Source organism: Cololabis saira, chromosome 21 (genome assembly GCF_033807715.1).
Source record: "Cololabis saira isolate AMF1-May2022 chromosome 21, fColSai1.1, whole genome shotgun sequence".
Lineage (NCBI taxonomy): Eukaryota > Metazoa > Chordata > Actinopteri > Beloniformes > Belonidae > Cololabis > Cololabis saira.
The window spans coordinates 20665742-20684693 of record NC_084607.1 but is presented as its reverse complement, the minus strand read 5'-3'; the positions used below and the strand labels follow the sequence as shown (position 1 = coordinate 20684693).

The 18952-nt window shown below is 44.9% G+C and overlaps 2 protein-coding genes across 2 annotated transcripts; both read right to left on the bottom strand.

The window, feature by feature from the left end:
- Positions 1 to 651: 651 nt before the first annotated feature.
- On the bottom strand, positions 652 to 3723 carry cbx8a (chromobox homolog 8a (Pc class homolog, Drosophila)). The gene is made up of 5 exons (XM_061711122.1): positions 3550 to 3723; positions 3377 to 3420; positions 2907 to 2972; positions 2473 to 2539; positions 652 to 2037 (listed from the first exon to the last, which is right to left on the bottom strand). The coding sequence occupies exons 1-5, from the start codon at positions 3616 to 3618 to the stop codon at positions 1183 to 1185; spliced, it is 1101 nt and encodes a 366-aa protein (XP_061567106.1). The 5' UTR covers positions 3619 to 3723; the 3' UTR covers positions 652 to 1182.
- Positions 3724 to 8811: 5088 nt separating this feature from the next.
- On the bottom strand, positions 8812 to 15554 carry cbx4 (chromobox homolog 4 (Pc class homolog, Drosophila)). Its single transcript, XM_061711755.1, has 5 exons — positions 15287 to 15554; positions 15122 to 15165; positions 14406 to 14471; positions 12611 to 12677; positions 8812 to 11617 (listed from the first exon to the last, which is right to left on the bottom strand). The coding sequence occupies exons 1-5, from the start codon at positions 15353 to 15355 to the stop codon at positions 10214 to 10216; spliced, it is 1650 nt and encodes a 549-aa protein (XP_061567739.1). The 5' UTR covers positions 15356 to 15554; the 3' UTR covers positions 8812 to 10213.
- Between the last annotated feature and the right edge of the window lie 3398 nt (positions 15555 to 18952).

The window sequence follows — 18952 nt, the reverse complement described above, 5'->3', positions numbered from 1 at the left end:
AGTGAATATATAGAACATTCAAGGTGCTCGTCTTAAATTGCGTAATTGAAGCGCCACAGTTCGCGCTCTTCGATTTCACAATTTTATCCCAAAGACCTAAAAGGAATGACTAAATATTTACATAAAGGAAAACAACGGGTTAAACTTCTTAATGTATGCTTAAAACGATGAAATCCGTGAATTCCTGAACTGGAGGTCAGGCCTTCATTGTCTGGTCACCCAAACATGACCATTTTTTGGCACATAATCTTTGCGCAGCGTCTGACAAGTTATTAAGATATTACTTTAAAAATAGTCTAAAAATAATTGATAAGCATCTTATCTCTCTTAGTGTGCCAATCGGTCTTAGATTGTTTTCAGAGTAATTAATTCAGACTTTACAAACGAATTTCCAGAACAGATCAAGTTTGAAACCTTTATAATAAAGACTATCCATTTAAACTTTTCAAGAAAGCTTACAAGAACACCTCTTAATAAATATAATTATCATATGCATTTTTAAATTTATAGCTAGACCAATCATGAATAAACCATTACAAAAGTGTTTTTGCCTAAAGTTCCTCTCATTGAAGGATCATATAAAGATGATTTCCTAGTCAGATTATATTCCAAGTTATCCTAAAACCTGGCTACACATGTGTGTCACATGTCATGTAGTATATCATAATATTTAGTTTCTTAAAGGGGGCCCAGAGTAACAAGAAAAAAAAAATGCACCAGGTCTTAGGAGGTAAATTTTCTTTAAAATTACTATTAGCTATTTCAACTTGAAGCCTTGTTTGACTCATTTGATGTTTTAGTTCATAAATACAGTGAATAAGAGCAGGGGTATGAACTGTGCCCTATAAGCTATTCTGGCTGCACCACTTTTACAGCAAAATATGTTATCGGAAATCCAACTTATTTTATCTGAGATCATTGTCCTTGTAGTTTATTTTAGCTGTGGGAGAATGTGGAAATTCCTCAGAGGCTGCATTCTGTGAAGGACAAACACCAAAACATAAAGACCTTCAACACACCACAAACGTACAATGCCACATTCATTTTATTTTTGTAGCAGCTTATTAAATATTGTGTACATGATTGATAGTTACATAGAAAAAATATAGTATTACATTGAGTCTGTTTATCACGTGTTAAACAATAACCTCAGAATGTCCTTGTCTCTGAATTATGAAATACTCATCTTTTCTCTTTGAAAAAGCCTTTGTCCGTACTGCTTTCTCTGATGGTGACTGTCAAGAAGTTCATGGTGACATCTGTCACCGTCACAGTGTCCAGGCTGCAGAAGTCAGGAGCCCAGCAGGAAGCTGCTCGCGTGGCTGTCTCGTGGATGGATTCGGACCGTGACGACACGGCAGCAGCTCGCTCCCGGAGTGCACAGCACTCCTTCCCCCGATGCCTCCGCTGATCATCGGAGTGCCTCCTCTTGCTGGTTTGGGGGCTCAAATAATGAGTCCTGTGTCCCCCCTGATCGCTCTCATGCTCATCTGGACTGTAGGTGCAGGTGTAAGACAGCCCTGCACCCCCAGCGTGACTGTGCTCACCACTAGCTTTGGGTGTTATGGTGGTCTCCTCCTGAAACCTCTTGGTCAGCTGGATGAGGCTGTGATCTGACGTCTCTCCGGGATGGTGCAGGCGTCGGGGCGTTTTGGACGGACCGTGTGACGTGGGCTGCTCCAGAAACGTGCTCCGCTTTGCGTCCAGTTCCCCGTGGCTGCTGGCATCGTCTTCATCGTAATGTGAATGAAGCTTCGGCTTGCGCCCTCGCTTTTTGGGAAAGCGCAGGGACTCTTGGGCTGCGAGAGGTGCACCTAGGGTGGGAGGTCTGGGCCTCCTTTCAGGCTCTGGTGGTCGGACTTGGATACTCTCCCCTCTGTTGACCGCGCTCGGTGGGAAGATTGTGGGAACCACGGTGCGTAAACCCTCCCGGGCTCTGGGTGTTATGACAGGCTCCGGAATGGGATACGAAACCTGGATCCCTCTGGGAGTCTCTCTTCTAAAGTCATATGTCTTTTCTTTGGCTTTGGCTTTGGCCTGGGGGCGAAGCAGAGAATGTTTATAAGGAGAGGCTCTCAGAAATGAACATTTGAAGCCTCTTGAGGAAATTTAAAGGTTCAGCAGAAGCAGTTAGACATCTGTTTGTCTTAAACGCCCAAAGGCCGCTACATACTGTTGTTTATTAAGAATGTTGGACTATACCACAGGGAAAATTAGATGCACATGAAATCTTTAAAATCATGCATAATGCATCTTAAAATGTGCAAATCATCAAACTGTGAAATCGTTGGATAAATTTGAGGTTTCTTTTGGGTTTCAGTTGTAATTTACAAGTCTCTCAGTTTTGGACTGCGTTTCACTATTAATGAAACTTTACCTATACGGAATGATTCATGTTCTGTATGTGGGAGGTCGGCTTTGGCGAGGAGCAAAGATAAAATGGAAACTGCAAGAGTCAGAAAATTCACCTACCTTCAGCAGAAATGTCTCTGGTTTGGGTCCCCTCTTTTTCGGCCCGAACAGCTCCCTTTCTCGCTCTCTGATGAGAAAGAAAAATCCCTTGATGAACAATATGAATGCAAATGTCACTACATAGCGCAAGCTCTGACAGTATCGCTTTAACAAAGTTTCGGTTGATTTTCTAAAAAAAAAAAAAAAAAAAAAAAAAAAAAAAGTTCTAATGAAATTTCAGACGAACGAAGTTGGGTGCTTTTCTTACAATATGAAACATTTAAAACATTCTACAGGCGTCTACTGACACAAATTCCGACTTCCTCTCTGAAAAAAACACGACATTCTGATGAATTTCTAGAGTGGACGAGCTGTTTAAATGGACATTTGGTGACGCGCGGTGCGCGCTGGCACCGCGTTTCTGCAGCGAGGCCTTCCTGCTGTCACAGCCTCACCTCTCCTCGAAGGCAGCGAACAGCCGTGCATCCAGAATGTTTTCCTCCGGCTCCCAAGTGCTGTACCTGTGTGTCACGACAAGAGAAGCGTCTTAGCACCACGCATATTATAGGGAAACACAACACGTGCCATGATCGCGTCCCCGGGCGCGGTTCGCTGTTACTTTGATCAAATCAGTTTGAGAGAGAGAGCGCGCAGCTGCAAATTTGCAGACTACGTAGCGGACAGTGACGCATGGTGAAAAAGCCTTGCAACTGCTAACGCTACTGTGGATTTGAAAAAACGGCCCCTGCGGGCTGGAGCTCGGGCATTTCGATCGAGACACGCTGCAGACCGCGCCACGAACATGAAATAAGATATAAAAACACATGCACATACGCTATGGGAGACGACAGACTCGGAGGGGTTGCAGTGTTACCAGCGGCCAGGATGGAGCGCTGTCTTTCACAGCCTCAGTTATTATACTCACTTCTGAGACCAGCCCTTCCATTTTACGAGATATTCCCAACGACCCTGCAAAACAAGAGCCGTGACAAATTCAGGTTATCACAGATCAGCCTGTGGAGCCCGGACAAAACACGTTTGCGCAATAGGTGAAGAGGCATAGCCTGTATAAGCGGTGGGGAAAAAGGCAGCGAATACCCGTCTGATTCGCCGTTTAATGATGGACTCGGCTGCGAAGACGCTTTCACCGACAGCCGAGAGCTCCATGATTCACCATGCGCCTCCTTTATTTCTGTCTCTTTTATTATTTTTGGCTTCCCCTCTCGTCCTCTCCGGGTTGTTTAATTCCGCACATCCCATAATACGTAATCTGGGGAGGACGTCATCACGTCTTCTTCTGTTGCCAGGCACCGCGGTCGGGTAGAGGCGGATTTATGGTTCCGCGTTACGCCAACGCAGAGTCTACGGCGTAGGGTGCGCGGCGACGCCCACCGTACGTAGCGCGTCGCCGCGTACTTTACGCGGAACCATAATTCCGTCTATGGACGGATAGTGGCTGTTGCTACGTGCTCCGGGTGTGTGAGTGGATGGGAGGAGTCCCGCTGCTCCGGGCTGCTGCGCAGGAATGTCTGGCACCGCGGAGGGAGCTCAGCCAGAGGCTCCCGGAGCGCCTGCACCGACACCCGGCGTTCCCGAGGGGCTTCCGAGAGGAGAGCGCACTTTAACCAGCAGAAATTACACCCAAAAAGAAAAAGGAAAAAAGAAAAGGCAGAATGAGCTAATAACCCCCCTGCCCTCAACATACAATAAACTCCAACCCCATGTAAATCAATCAAAAGCTCCACAACACAATTCTCCCAGGTAATATTTTTTTCACAAACAGCCTACTTATGAATAAAAACTGTTATAATTGTTTCCTGTTTGAGGATGCATGAAGTGGAGACCATCCCACTGTGGCTTTGACTAATCGTTGAAAAGAAGCTGCTAAAACAATTAATTTCAGATATGAGCGGTTTCTGTCCACCGAAAGTCAAAGGAAGCCATGAGTTTAAGAAAGCTCATTTTGGATGAAGCGGCAGTGTGCCATCCTCCCCGTTGCATTCACATAAGTGATGGAGCGCGCAGAGACATATTCAAATAAACAGAGAATAAAGGCAGACCTGGTATTAATAACGAGGGGTGGCAATCTACATGGGATTATAAGGATGATTTCGGGGGTTTTGCCTTGATGTGCAAAAAGTGCAAAAAGATGTCACAGAAGTAAAGATGTGGGGATTTATAAAACACTGGCTACGTGAATAACTGACATGAGACGGAGCAATAAAGAAGCAAATTCACGCTACGAGTTCCTCCTCTAAAGAAAAGACCTTCTGACAGTTATGAGGGCGAATGGGAATAATATCATGAGAGAAGCTTGGAAATATCAATTCAGCAATAGTTGTTTTTAACTGTTTTAATTATAGCCGCAATGTAATGTGACGGCTGTTAGTTCAATCTGTCTGACCGACAAAAACTGAAATGAAAATTATTTCATTTCATGCCGGGTTAAACCAGCCGCATGCGGAGAACATCTGGATTCAGAAACCCCACCACGTCCATCACCTCCTCTCTCCAGCAGAACCTTTTTAAAATGTAATAATCCCTTAATTAGGATTTATTTTTATTCTCATCCCTTATGCTTGTATATATTATTACCCGTGAATTCTATATTTACCTATTTGTTGTTTTTTCTTTTTTTCCCCTGGCACTGTTTTGCAACTCGCCATGACAAATTTCCTGTATATTCCTGGTTTTAACGGCAATTCTGATTAGGATTTTTATCAGAAACGGGGATTTAAAAATAATAATAAGAATAATAGTAACGATAAAAGAAGAAAAAAAGAAAAATTACTTGATTTCATTTTTCGATTTTCGATTTAAGCTTTATCTCGTGGTATAGATAAAAAAAAATTCAAAAATATGTAGGTATTTCCAAGGGTCGTTTGCGGGGGGAATTGCAAATATATTCTCAAAATATTTAATTATGTTTATGCTGACAATTATTATTATCATCATCATTATCATTATTATTATTATGCTCATTCACGTCAAAGAAAGAAGGAATAAGGCATATTTAAAACGTAATTTTCATTGGGCCCCATGTTTACTTCCCAACATTCATCCCCTATAAAATAAAAATAAAATCATGAAATCACCATTTTGAATTTAGCCTACATGTTATATTCTACCTAAAAAATCAACATGCATCACGATGTTTAGGTCTCCCCAGATCTGAACCTCAAGGCCCTGCGCCGACCTTTCTCCAGCTGAATGGAGCCTCACGACGCTTTCAATTAATTAATTATCCTATGATATAAATATCTGAACAAAACCAAGCATCGGTATACTAATGGAAGTATGTTACCGTCACCACACAATGTCCAGGTTTTATTTCTCTTATTGAGCTTTCCTTATTTCTCTTGTTTTGGGTTTGTTGTGACAACAAAGACGCAGACGTGCACCGGCCTGCACCATCGTCCCTATTCTGTTATGCCCCCAAGAGCTTTATGCTTTATGAGTGACCGTGAAATAATTTTAACCTAAACTGACAGAAGACATTTTATTTAGCTTATTTTCTTTCTTTCTTTTGACATTTTTGTCGATTATAATCCGGCATCTGTGGCAGAAGAAAACGGCTCAGGGGTGACATCATGTTATGAATGATAATTTTACAAGAATGTACCTCGATTTTTTTGTTATAGGTCAAATCATTTTAAAATGGACATGGATTCACGCGTATTTATGTTGCCAATGTTGTCAATTTCTTATGTGCTCCTTTATCACATAGACTAAACCTGCGGGCTACAACCCGGCGGATATTTGAGCTCTGATGAAAGCAAGTGAAGGCTTTTTGATTAATCCCAATTATCTGTAAGAGCAACCAGGTGCGTCTTCCTCTTAAACAGCTGGTTGCCTCAGAAACGAGACGGGCTTCTCCGTGGACAGAGAGCGCGCAGCAGCCATTTCTCACTTTTCATTTTCCCTCCGTGATTGTTCGTCTGACATTTTATGCGCCTGTTTAAATTCCCCTGCGCGCACTCGAGCACACAAAGGCGGGCGCGCAGCCGGACGAGAGATGCGCCGCGGCTGCTGTGGAAACACGAACCACCATTTTGATAGTCCTGGCTCGCAGACCGACATTTCCTGTCGGTACCAGAATGGTTGGAGCTGCGAGGCGCGAGCTCTGTGCTCGCGCGGAGCGGCGCGCGCCGCCGTCCTTCTCCATATTTGGCCGCGAGTCGATGAGCGGCGAGTTGCGCTGCAGGAGCCGCAATGGCGACAGGCGTGAATATACGTGAATAAACAGAGCCGGCTCTGTGAGGACATTATTGGCTGTCTGGTTTCTGGGCAACTGAGCGCTCGCTCTTGTCTGTCCCACTTTTACCGGGCGACATTTTTATAGCCGAGGGTGGCACGGACACGAACCCGCAGGGGAGCAGGCTGTGAAGCCTCTTGTACCATTTAAATGCTGGGACTCTTTCTGAAGCTCCCTAACAAAAATGTAAAACTCACCAGGACAGACACATTAAATATACACAAAGGCCGTTTTCCCACCTTTTTGTGTAACGATGGCCCCGTAATATTAACGAAACAACTCTTTCCTCATCAGAAATAAATGCCGAGGCCTCTCGCGAGAGCCGTGACCCCGCGGCTGCAGATGACCCCGTCTCTGCTGATGCTCTCGCTGCTGGCACCACGATAAAGGGGGAATGTGAAACATCACACTTAGTCTATAAATATGCCCCCGGTCCACGCTGTCTCAGTTTCCTATAGCAACTGATGCACCATAGTTTCGCCTAGCTGCTTCAAAGCCACGAGGGGCCCGTGGAGACAACTTGCCCTTACACATGCATGTTTTATTTCTTTTTTAATCAACCTACATGAAGCTGGGTTCATATCTCAGATAACGAGCCTGTCGCGATTCGTTGGTTTTAAAGGCATTTTTGATCGACTTCAGTAGCTGGCAGGGTCCAAAATCTGAGACAATACATAATTGATTTGTTAATAAAAACATTTACTCCAGAAATACAGGAATCAGCTGCCAACTCTGGTTGATTTTCAGGTTAATTAACTCTTAATTTTCTGATTTCAGCCTTTTACAATCACAAACCGCTAAGGGAGACGAAAAATGGACTGGGAATAATTTTGATGCAGGTCTATGGTGATTCTAATTTGAATTAATTCATGTGAATAGCAATTCAGGACTAATGAATTGCAAACACATGAGATCAGTATGATTGACAAATAGATCTCCAAAGGCATCACATGGTGTTAACTCTAATTATCTTCATCATATACCAACTAATGGAGTTCCGTTTGTTTTACTTTTAACATTAATTACTTGGTTTATAAGCCAGAAGAGAAGTGACAATTATAGGAATTGAGGGATCATTCAGAATATGCTTTATCCACTTGAAAAGTGTTTGCTATAGTTTTTTCTAGAACAAGCCTGAAGTGAAATGATCATGACAAGAACAGGAATTGTTAGGAGATAGTCACCTCCCAGAGACACCTCACACGCATTCCAGCACCGTTCTGGCTCTCCAAACATTTGACGGCTAATCTTTCAGTCACTTTGTGATCTCATTTCAGCAGAAAACCTATTTCTGTCTGCATGCTGAGACCAGAGTTCAGGCTCCAGGCCCGCAGCGACCTTCATTACGACTGGAAGAGGCCCTGCAGCATGTGGCAGGGTCGAGAAAGGTCAGTATTTACAGTTCATTCATAAAAGCTGAACTGTGCACGAATGTTTATCTGCAGCTTTGCATGTGCTTCCAGGCCTGCCAACGTCTGGACCGTGATTTTCTAAATGTTACTGTATGACAATAACGCAGGGAGAATTGCAGTGTCATTGTGACACAGGCCTTATAAAGAATGTCTTTTATAACAAGTGACCTAGTTTTCTGGAAAGTGAAAGAAGCTTACACTTGTAATTAAATGTCATATTGACGCCCTTCTCTGCTGCATTGAGGTGTGCTACACAAACACACTTGAGAGCCGTGCTGTGGCCCATATCAACCCTCTGTTATACCATTCCTCCATTATGACATTTAAGGAGTTACGTTAAAAGTGTCCCTGCCGTCCTTGAGACATGTATGTTTAAACACATGAATCAAGAAAAAAAAGTGCATGAGTAAGGTTTTAATAACACAAGTGACCGTTGCAGTTATGCAACACAGAGAACCCTTTGTGCAGGATTGTTTGTGATTATGCAACATGATCTGTTTTCCTATTCCTGTCTGTTGCTTCACAAGCGTTGTTTGTAGAGTTTAATGTTTCAATCTTTCTCTGTTTCAGCAGAGAGGCTTCGCGAAGGGCTCTTGAACGATACATAGTTTCAGAAGAATATTTTAGCCTAAGGCTAAAAAATACATACAAAGTTCCCCCCATCCCCTCATTGCAAATACCAATGCAAAAGAGTTTCAGGTCAAATCTCTGTCTTTATTGTGAAATATACCATCCAAGAAGCAGAGTCAACTTGTGAGCTAACTCCTGATATAACATACTTTGTAACAATCATTTCAACTTTTCAACAAAGTGTAAAAAAAGAAACAAAAAAAAAGTATCAACCTGATTCAAAAGGATTCAAGGTGAAACTGTTCAGTGGAATCGTTTGCTTTCAAAAATGTTAAATGACAATAAATATGCACTCTTATTATTCGTTTTTAAAGCATTTTAGGATTCTGACTGGATTTGCATCAAATGTGCATTGGAAGGCCATTTCGACTCAAATGTAGGTTACATCCAACAGATCTAGAAGTTTCAGCAGCATAAGCAAAACGGCTTGCATTCACGGGATTCCTTGTAACGGTATACAAAGTCAGTCTCACAAGTCACATTTAATCTCTATAACATACTCATTGATGACCCTGGTGTAGCTTTTACTCAAGCAAATATGCTCTCATGTACTCTTCAGATCAACCATGAGGTTCAACAGGAAAATGAGATGAGCCCCTGCAATATGTGAGGTTAACATTGTGGTTATGAATCACAACTTCACTAAGAATACATCTTATCTGGAAGTCACGTTTGACATATGACATAATATTGTTAATAGTAACTACCCTTGGACAGTGATTGTGTCATAATTTACTCATAAAACGTTTCTTAAACGTTAAAATATGAAATATATTAGTAAAAACGGGCGGCAACCACTGAGCTGCTTGCAGCATTTCAGAGACGAGATGAAAACTCGCTGGAAGATTGCTGAGTAAGAGCAGACACGTGAAGGTGTTTTTACACCCTATTCAGTTGTACCTGCTGAATAGTCATTGTTAATATTTCTTTTTTAAAACAAGACACAAACAAAACACGTGTTTATCATTTAAAAAAAATCTGTGATATAAGACTTAAAGAGACAAGTTGTCCCTCCACAAGTAATGACACAGCAAACATAGGAAAATGCATTAAGTGCTTTCAGTTTGATCTTTCAATGCTGTACACTCAAAATCTTTCTCTCTCTCAGGACCATTAATACAGAATATGTGTAAGCCTTCATACATCTCCGGTTATAAGTTTTGGTAACATATGAAATGACAGCAAAAAGCGCCATATGACAAATTAACAGTTTTTTTTGTTAAATTTTTGTGGAAAATCTCCACCTGAATGCATTCGCTCAAATCCTCGAGGGCACTTTCTTGGCTACAACATGACAGAGGAGTTACAGTATAAAACATTATAAGAAACATATTGAATTTGAATGATAAATTATAAATTTCTATATATACAAAATTCTGATCTTTTCTTTTTTTTTTTTTTACATATGCACATATGAACAGGATTATCCATCGGTAGCTGGTAGTTCCATTGTACAGATGGATCCTCAGAAAGAAACATATTCCTTGAAGGTGACAGTGAGACTGTTCGTTGTGATGTCAGTGATGATGATATTTCCCATAAAAGGAGAAATTTGTTTCGAAGGGGGTTCTTTCGAGTTCTCTGTGGACGTCTGTGTTTCCTCCGTCACAGGAGGCGTGTCTTTGACAGCGGGCTCAGGCTCAGCCTCAGGCTGTACCTCAACTTCGTCCTGGCTCTTATTTTTTGGGCAGCTCAGGTCCATCGGCTCCTCTTGGCTGCCTAAAGAGTCGTATGCACATATGCTGTTGTGCCGTGGGCCGCGACAGTGAAGGTCCATGGGCTTGTCCTGAGGTGGCGCGGGCACAGTGCTGGGGACGCTGAAGCTCCTCGACGACAGGTACATTTTGGAGAGGTTTCTCTCCTCCGCGGGATTCGAGAGCTTCCGCTTCCGGTCGCTGTGGAAGGAGGGGATCCTGATCTGGTCCACAGCCGTCGGGCTCGGGCTGCTGCCGTCAGCCGTCCAAGACGTCTGTGGAGAGCTGGCGGTCAGCTGAAGGGGCAAATCGTCTGGTAAATCAGCCTGACCGCGAGCCACTTCAGTGTTGTATTCCTCGGCCGTGCTTGGAGAAGGCTTGGAGAAATGCCTGTCCTTCGGAGAGCATTTGATGGGGTGCTCTGCAGCGGACAGGGAACTGGCGTTACACATCTCTTTAGGGAGACAGTTCTCTGGTAGTTCTTCCATTTTGGTTCTGTGTGCTGGATTGTTCTCCGATGTTTTGGTGCTTTGAGGGTCGTCCTCTCTCGATGACTCCCCGTGTTTACCCTTTGCTCCATGAACCTTGTTACTGTCCATGTACTTGCTCATGACAATAACAATACGTCCATTCTTGTTTTTGTTTTTGATTATCTTCATTTTGCTGCTAATAGCACTTGGCGAGGTTGCGTCTTTCGGACCAGACTTTAGTTCATTCTCGCTTTGCGCCTCTTTAACAGCCGGCTTCCTCACTTCCACCGCAAGCTCTTTGACTTTACTCAAGCAGCCGGTGTCTTTGTCGCGGGTCCATTTCTGCTGCAGGGCCAGGGGTAAGCTCCAGCCCGGATTTGCTGGTTTACTGGCCGGTCCCTGAACTTTGACCACCTCTTTGAGCCTGGACGCCTGTGCATCGTACATATGTGGGTCAGGCTCATAGTGGTGGTGCTTCTTGCTGTTTAGCTGGTAGATTAGCTTCTTCCTGCTGCTGCACAGCTGATCTGCTGGGACCTCCTGGCTGCTGGGCTGGTACTGATGGTGCTTCTTGCTGTTCAGCTGGTATTGCTGAGGTTGGGAGCGCTGGGTCTGGGCTGGATCGTTCTTGACGGTGCTTTCTGAGTCCTGAGATGTTTCCTCCAGACCCGCAGGGATGCTTGATCTCCGGGCAAATGAAGGCACCTTAAAGAAGAAACGAAACAGATGTTCATTGTTGCAGCTACATTCCGAAAACACAACAATGCTGATGCTCTGAGACAACTCTGCTGACATCATAGCAATGACATCACCAGGATCATTTGCTCAGACTTGCCAGTAGCTCCTCCAGAGACACGGAGGTCATTACGCAGCTGTTTTTATAGCTTGAACATAACAAGCAAGCTCGACCTTTATGAGCAGAAAATCAAAGATACCAGAATGCCAACACAGATCAGAAATCTAAATGAACTATCCAATCAGGACTCAGACGGGGCCCACCCCTCCTTCCCTCCCCGTGTACAGACTGACCCCGCGGCCGTCAGAGGAGCACCGCAGCGGAACGCCCGAGATCTTCGGGCTGTGACCTCAGGTCAAAGAAGTGCCACCAGACATGTCACGCTCCATCCCTGATTCCTGGCCACGTGTGACTCTGGCAGCGTGGTACGACTCTGAAGGAGTGACACTGCATAGCAATCAGCTGAGACTCCAAATGTATAATCACATTCGGCTCGGAGCCCTTCTGTAGAGCGCCTGAGCCAAGAGAGTCGACAGAGAGCTTTCACCCAGTTACTTTTGGTCTCGGGGAAATATTTGGAGGCGGTAAAATCAAACATGCAAATTGGTACAAAAATAACATACTATTCAACTGACACAATTGCTTTTTAAAAAAAAAGCACGAGACTGTTTAATGTAAAGAGGTTAGGGGCGTACAGGTGCTAAGACGGCACTCGGGCAGAGCATCTGTAACCTCAGACAACGAACGTGGTTTCAGGATGAGTCTGGGGATAAATCCAGCTGTAGAGCGATCTCTCTCTCAAAGAAATCTAAAAATAATCCTGACCATAATAGCAGCAGCTGTGACACACCTGACTCTACTCCTCTTTTGGCCTCCCACAATGTGAAACTAACACAAAGATTTGACAAAGCAGGGCGTCTCTACGGAAACTGTTGTGCTCGTGGTGATTTATTGACTTTTACCTGGAGTAAAAGATGTTTTGGTTTCGGCCCCCGTTTACGATATCCCATCAGCTGCTCCTGCCTTTCTCTGCAAAAACAACAACAAAAGGAGGATTAAACATCATTACAGAAACATTTCTGAACTAAAAAACAAAAATCTAATTATATCTCACAGAGAACTACAGGGTCAACCGCTTGGAGTATTTGCTGATTTTCTTCTACCTGTTCAAGGTCAAAAGTGGAATTATGATTCAGAGGACTAATGAGTGCCTACACATGAGCCTCTGCACAACATTGTGGTCCGTATTTGCATAGCTCTCCATGGTAATAGGCTCATTCCATATTCTCATTATCCTGGAGAAATTCAATTAAGACTACAGCAGGGAGAGTCTGTCCTCGTCTTTCAGACATCTTCCCTCCTGCAGCACATCCTTCCTCTCCTTATAGTCCATCTCTAATTAGGGTCACGAGGTACAAATGAAACGGCATAAATACTACTACAACGTGGAGTACCTCTGGGATGGAAGGGAGGACAAGGAAGTGTGTTATTGTAGTTGAACTGGCTCGGCCGAGCGCTTTTGCTCCCTGATATAAACCTTGACTCATCATTGGCTCATAAATAACCAGCGGTGGGTTGAAGGCCAGCTGTAAACAGACTTCACCAGGGAGGCTAAGAAGCCTGCCTATTGCTGGCCTCTTAATTGTCACAGATGTTTAAACTATCAGAGCTGGTAGAAAATTGCCAGAATAAACAGTCCACACTGCAATAATGTGTACAATTTCATCCAGCGCCTAACAGGGTGACCCCTATTCACACAAGATTTGGCAATTACAGACTCCCTCATCGAATCCCCTCCCCCATCCACTGGGAGCAGAGAGGAATCCACACACACAGCGCAGAGGCAGCTCTCCATGACCATCAGCACACAGCCAGACACACACACACACACACACACACACACACACACAAACTCTCACACACACAGCCAGGCAGGCAGGCTGCAGGGGAATATGAGAGCGGTTGAAACGTTGGAAACGTTGAGGAGCACTGTGTGTCAATTAGCCTTTTCAGAAAAGCGAATTCCTTTCCCCAGCCATCAGGTCTTTACTCAGTCCCACGAGCAGCCTGTCGGCCTACAGAGAGAGTGCATCTCACGGGCCTCATGGGTGCAGAAAAGATGCAGTCATGTATGTAGCAGGCAAAAAAAAAAAGAAAGAAAAGAGAAAGAATGACAGCAGCGTTTGATTTAATTAACATCTCAGCCGCTGAGATAGTTTTTCCAGCCTCATGTCCTGACTCACATTTGATAAGAGGTTGTAAATTGAGGCATGCAAGGTTAGCTATTCTCTTTCCAAATAGATGACTGCGTGTGGTGTGTAGAAATACTAGGAAGGGAAAGTCAGCTTGCGAAAGCAAAAGCCCATCAGCTCAGACTGTTGTGGGGGCTCCTGCTGATGCAGGCCGACATCCTGGAGAGCGTTGCTGCAGCAAACAGCTGCACGACTGTGTCCTCCACCAGAGTTAAGCTCTCTGGATGCAGCTCATATCCTTAATAACCACCTGCCATGCCACGGCACAGAAAAACAATTGTAGTTTCATCCATGTGGGAAGGCTGCTTCACGGACTTTGTTGGTCAATAACAGGTCCGGTGGGGACAGGATAGTTTTCCAAACTTCCAAATCCCTAGGCCCTAGGAGGAGGGGCTCTCTAATAACCCCCCCAGCCCCTCCTAGGGGGGGTTATTAGAGAGCCCCTCCTCCCATGCCCGTATATAGTCACGGCTGAGCTGGAGGCCGAAGTCCACATCTCCCTCACCTGTGTTGAAACGCGACGAGCAGGCGCGGGTCAAGGATGTTTTCCTCTGGCTCCCATGTGTTGTATCTGCGGAGAGGGAGTAAACAACTGTCACACACACCAGTCACGTGCAAACTTCCCTTTTTTTTCCCTCCCCCTGACAGGTTCGCAGGCCTCAGTCCCTGTCACACACACACATACACACATTCCTGCATCTTCCCATTCACTGCACAGGTGACGCAGACCTGCAATTTCAATGTCCAAATATATGTTTATATAACTTTTTAAAACCCTAAACATAGGCAAGTGATGAAAATACCCAACTATTTATCACATTCCCGCGACAGCTCTCCAAACCATGAAGACATCCCAGTGCATGGGAGGGGAAAATGACAATTATAAAGTGTGTGTGTGTGTGTGTGTGTGTGCGCGCTCCAAACGCTCCTCCAGCACTAACATGGAGTCGGCCATTTTAGCACCACTGTCTCGTAAATTCGCTGGCAGAGCAGAAATAATTAAAACGGGATTACATGGCTGTGCCTACACCCCCCTTTCCCTCGCATAAATTAGTGAAGGCATCCGCGGATCCACCGAAACACATACCGATCGCTGCTGCGCCGCGCACACGCTCCCGCATAAACATCCACACCGCGGGCGCAAAAAACACTTGATGTCCTTAACACCAAATATTCAAAACCGTGGAGATGTTTTCGTGTATAGCTTGCATCGGGACTTACTTGGGAGACCAGCCTCGCCACTTGACCAGGTACTCTAATTTGCCCTGTGATGGTGGGAGAGGAGAGAACATTTGGTTGGAAGAGAATTCGCAATGCAAAAAAAACGCAGAATTGCCAGCGGTACCTGGCGCGTCTGCAGACGCCGCTGCCGCTGCCGCGCATTACCTTCCGAAGGCGCTTCTTCTCGATGCCCTCCACCGCAAAGACGTGCTCCCCGGCGGTAGGCAGCTCCATGCCCGCTGCAGTCCGGTCCAGGGGTGGGGGGGTGATGGTGTGTGGTGGAGGTGAAGCGTTGGCCGCGCACCGTCGATGTGCCTTCCGCTCTCGGTGCGTGCTGTGCGCGCTCGGTAGTTTTCCAGTTGTATCCAAATCCGACTGTATTCCCTCCACCTCTCGCCCCGCTCTCTCTCTCTTCCTCTCTCCCTCCCTCTCTCTCTCTCTGTCTCTCTCTCTCTCTCTCCTCCTCCCCTACTCCACGGTCCTGGCACCGAGCACACAGATATCTCAGTGGTGCGGCTGCATGAGCGAGCAGCTCTTTCTGTGCAATCGCGTCGGCTCGGCGCATGACGTCAGGAAGGGAAGGGGGAGGTGGAGACCTTGCAGAAAGGTTGGGGTTCTCTCCAGAGCGTGCCACACTGCACAGGGATGTTTAAAATTCAAATGGTTACTGGACATTTGTGTAGAAAATCCACTAGCGGGTATGTTGTTTTCCTCCAGAAAGCTGATAAAATAAGCCCATCTCCAACAGCTGTTGCAGCTGCAGGAGAAACACTGTCATGGAGAAGGTTAACATATTATGCCTAGATGTAAATAAGTGCCAATATATATTTACACGTGCAATTAAAATGATCAAAGCTGATTAGAGGAAAGGAGTGGTCTATTTTTCAAATTTTATGGAGCAATTTTACGCAGCAAAAAACTGCAGTAAAAGGAGGCTGATGTCACACTTCTGTCTCTGCTCACCTCCGCTCCTTCTATGTCAGCAGCCAGAAATGATGAATGAGTCTTTCATAGTGAACAAAAAATGGTCACTCAGAGTGGGAGTCTGTTCAAAGCTTTTATTGTAAACCTGTGATGCGCACGCCTCACGGTAACGTTCCCATTTGGAGAGACGCTCACAGTTGGACCTGCTGAAAGTGCTTTGAAAAGGGAAAGAAAATAGGTCACAAACACACTGAAACACAGTCAGTCCCATGTCCTCTGGGCTCAACCGCTCAACCGCAATCTGACACAGTGAAGAGGGTTGCTGTGCAGCCCTCGGCTTACCTGTGGCAACTTTCTATAAACTCGTTCGCTGCCAGAGCTGCGTGCGTGCAGACCCCCGAAAATCCCCCCCGCCGCCTGCTACAGGTGGAAATATTGGTTATCTGTCGACACAAGGGATCATTCAAAGCGACTAATACAAACTACATCTTGAGTAAGCGTGTATTCTGCGCTGTAAATGTCATCCCCATAAGGTCAACTGATTTATAGAGAGAAGAGAGGGTTAATTGGAAACATGAGGGAAATTGTGTCTCCTTGCGCGGCTTGGTGTGGGGTTTTTCCCCCTGATCTGATCAGAATACTGGTTCCCAACCAGGGGGGAGATTTGTTAACATTGACGGGTTTTAATGAGAACAGAACAAGCAAAAGCCGATGTTTTTCCTGCTCCAACAATAATTCAGCAGCAGAAGGGTTAAACTTGAGCCTCCGTGCAGAGCGGCAGCGGCCAGCCTATTAAATACAGGCACGATATGTCTCTGCCCTGCCATATAAGGTAATGGACAAAACGAGCTGAAATATGCCACTTTAGACTCGTTCATTCCCGGATTTGCGATTTGAATTGAATGCAGGAGTGCTTTTAGAGCTCGTTCGATCCAAATCTGTTCGATTAAAGGTTCATATTCACTCGTTGTTTCAGTTTTTTCCCCGTGCCCTTCATCCGCGGCCAGAAAGCGTAAACGCCCTGCTTCCCTAGCAACAGCATGAAAAGGGAGAGAGAGGCAGAGAGGAACAGAGAGAGAGAGAGGGAGAGAGAGAATCTAAGTTTGTGACAAACACGGGAACAGCCTTTACTGATAAAACAACACAAACGGAGCCGCGGTGTCCCCTAACATTAATTTGTTAATCAAAATGTTCCATGTCCCCAAATGCTCCAATGTCTGCCAGCATCACAGAGAACAATTTCAGAGCCGCAGTCTTTCACTGTCGGCTCTGTTTACTCAACAGGTACCCAAAATACAAATTATTTTGCAATTATTCTGTGGTTGAACTGAAGGGAAGGACGCCCGCGCGCAGTCTGCGTCAAGACCGAAATCATCTGAGAAAATCCCCCGACTCCGTGTCGGTGTGATTTGATCAAGCGCTCTGTAATTTAGCCTTAATGGGTGCCACAATACTTTTGTTCACTGTTGGATTCATAAAAACTGGCAACGTTTTATGCGCCAAGACGTTGATTCGACTTTTTTTTTTAATTCACATTGTCCAGAACTTTTTGGCACTTGGGAGACCAGAAATCCCAAATTCTTCTCTAAAAATACATGTTTTGCCTAACTTAAACATGTTTTTGAGAGAAAATATCAGTGAGGAGGTTCATAAAGCGCCTGGAGCACTGGAGCATTTGTTGGTCATCATATCCCGATCAAAGCTTATCGCACTGAAATAATAATAAGCCACTTAAGTCACATAGTTGTCTGTAAATATGGGTATTTTGTGCCTTGTACTCCCCCTGTGTCCTCCGAGGAACGCGCACAGGTGAGCCGGATCCACGTTGCGCTTAATCTACCTGCGTGTTTTACGTTTGAAATAAAAGTCGCTGCGTGGAAACCGAACAGGTTTCGATTGCTGGCGGCCAAAAGCTTATTCTGCAGACTATAGTACTTTTACCCAAATATAAAAGGATTTGGAAAAAATAAAGCGATCAAAATCAGTCCTTGGGTGTCTATTGGGGGGTTTATGAAAGAGGAAAATAGAGAAATCCCCTTCACATTTTTATGGTCCCGCCGTGAAAATGCTTCACAATGAAAACCAACCGCGGTTCTGCTTAAAATGGGCTGATTTGTTTTTGAGAAATTCAAATCTGTAGACTCCCTTTTTTCAGTTTTTTTTTTATAGCATGCTATATGTGGGTGCGTTTGCAGAAACCTTTTCAGTTTATTTAGACTTGCAGTGGCCCGTCAAGGTTGAACGAGCTGTTATCTCCACCACGAGGATAAACTCAAGGTCAACAAGTCTGTTTTTAGTCTTCTTACTGTTTGAAGGGACGCTTTTCAAACACGGCGTCATTTCTTCAGAAACAGACAAGATTTATCTTAACAGCTCGTATAACCTATATAACAGTTCATAAAATTGCACAAGAACGAGAGAAAAATATGTTTTGCCCATGGATGAGGAGTACAGTAGCTGCTTTGGGTTTGAATTTAAAGGATGTGGCTTGAGAAATTAGTCAAAGTTAGAACAGGACAACTGTAGTGTGTGTGTGTGTGTGTGTGTGTGTGTGTGTGTGTGTGTGTGTGTGTGTGTGTGTGTGTGTGTGTGTGTGTGTGTGTGTGTGTGTGTGTGTGTGTGTGTGTGTAGGTGTAGGTGTGGGCCAGGGTCAGGTGAAGTATCTCCGGTCTCTGCAGGAGCTCACACGGCTGACCTTTTTTCTTATTGCAACACCGATTTCTTTCATAATTTTCTCGCTTCTTTCTGTCATACTTGCTCTGCTTCCAGCCAGCCGCCCCACTCAGGAACCGTCCACTCTGATGGAAACACGGGGCCTGCCATCCCTGGCATAAAACACCTACGGCAGAGCCAGTTGCAGGACTGGAGGGATGAGGAGGGAAAGAAGGGAAAGATGGAGACAGAGGG

Bases quoted from the DNA above. Each gene is read 5' to 3' on its own strand.
- cbx8a (XM_061711122.1), bottom strand. From the start codon at position 3,618: ATGGAGCTCTCGGCTGTCGGTGAAAGCGTCTTCGCAGCCGAGTCCATC. The intron at 2,973-3,376 runs GTGAGTATAATA...CGTGACACACAG, and splicing joins TGGAAGGGCTGGTCTCAGAA to GTACAGCACTTGGGAGCCGG. The intron at 2,038-2,472 runs GTAGGTGAATTT...CTTCGCCCCCAG, and splicing joins CAGAGACATTTCTGCTGAAG to GCCAAAGCCAAAGCCAAAGA.
- cbx4 (XM_061711755.1), bottom strand. From the start codon at position 15,355: ATGGAGCTGCCTACCGCCGGGGAGCACGTCTTTGCGGTGGAGGGCATC. The intron at 12,678-14,405 runs GTGAGGGAGATG...TTGTTTTTGCAG, and splicing joins CTCGTCGCGTTTCAACACAG to AGAAAGGCAGGAGCAGCTGA. The intron at 11,618-12,610 runs GTAAAAGTCAAT...TTCTTCTTTAAG, and splicing joins CAAAACATCTTTTACTCCAG to GTGCCTTCATTTGCCCGGAG.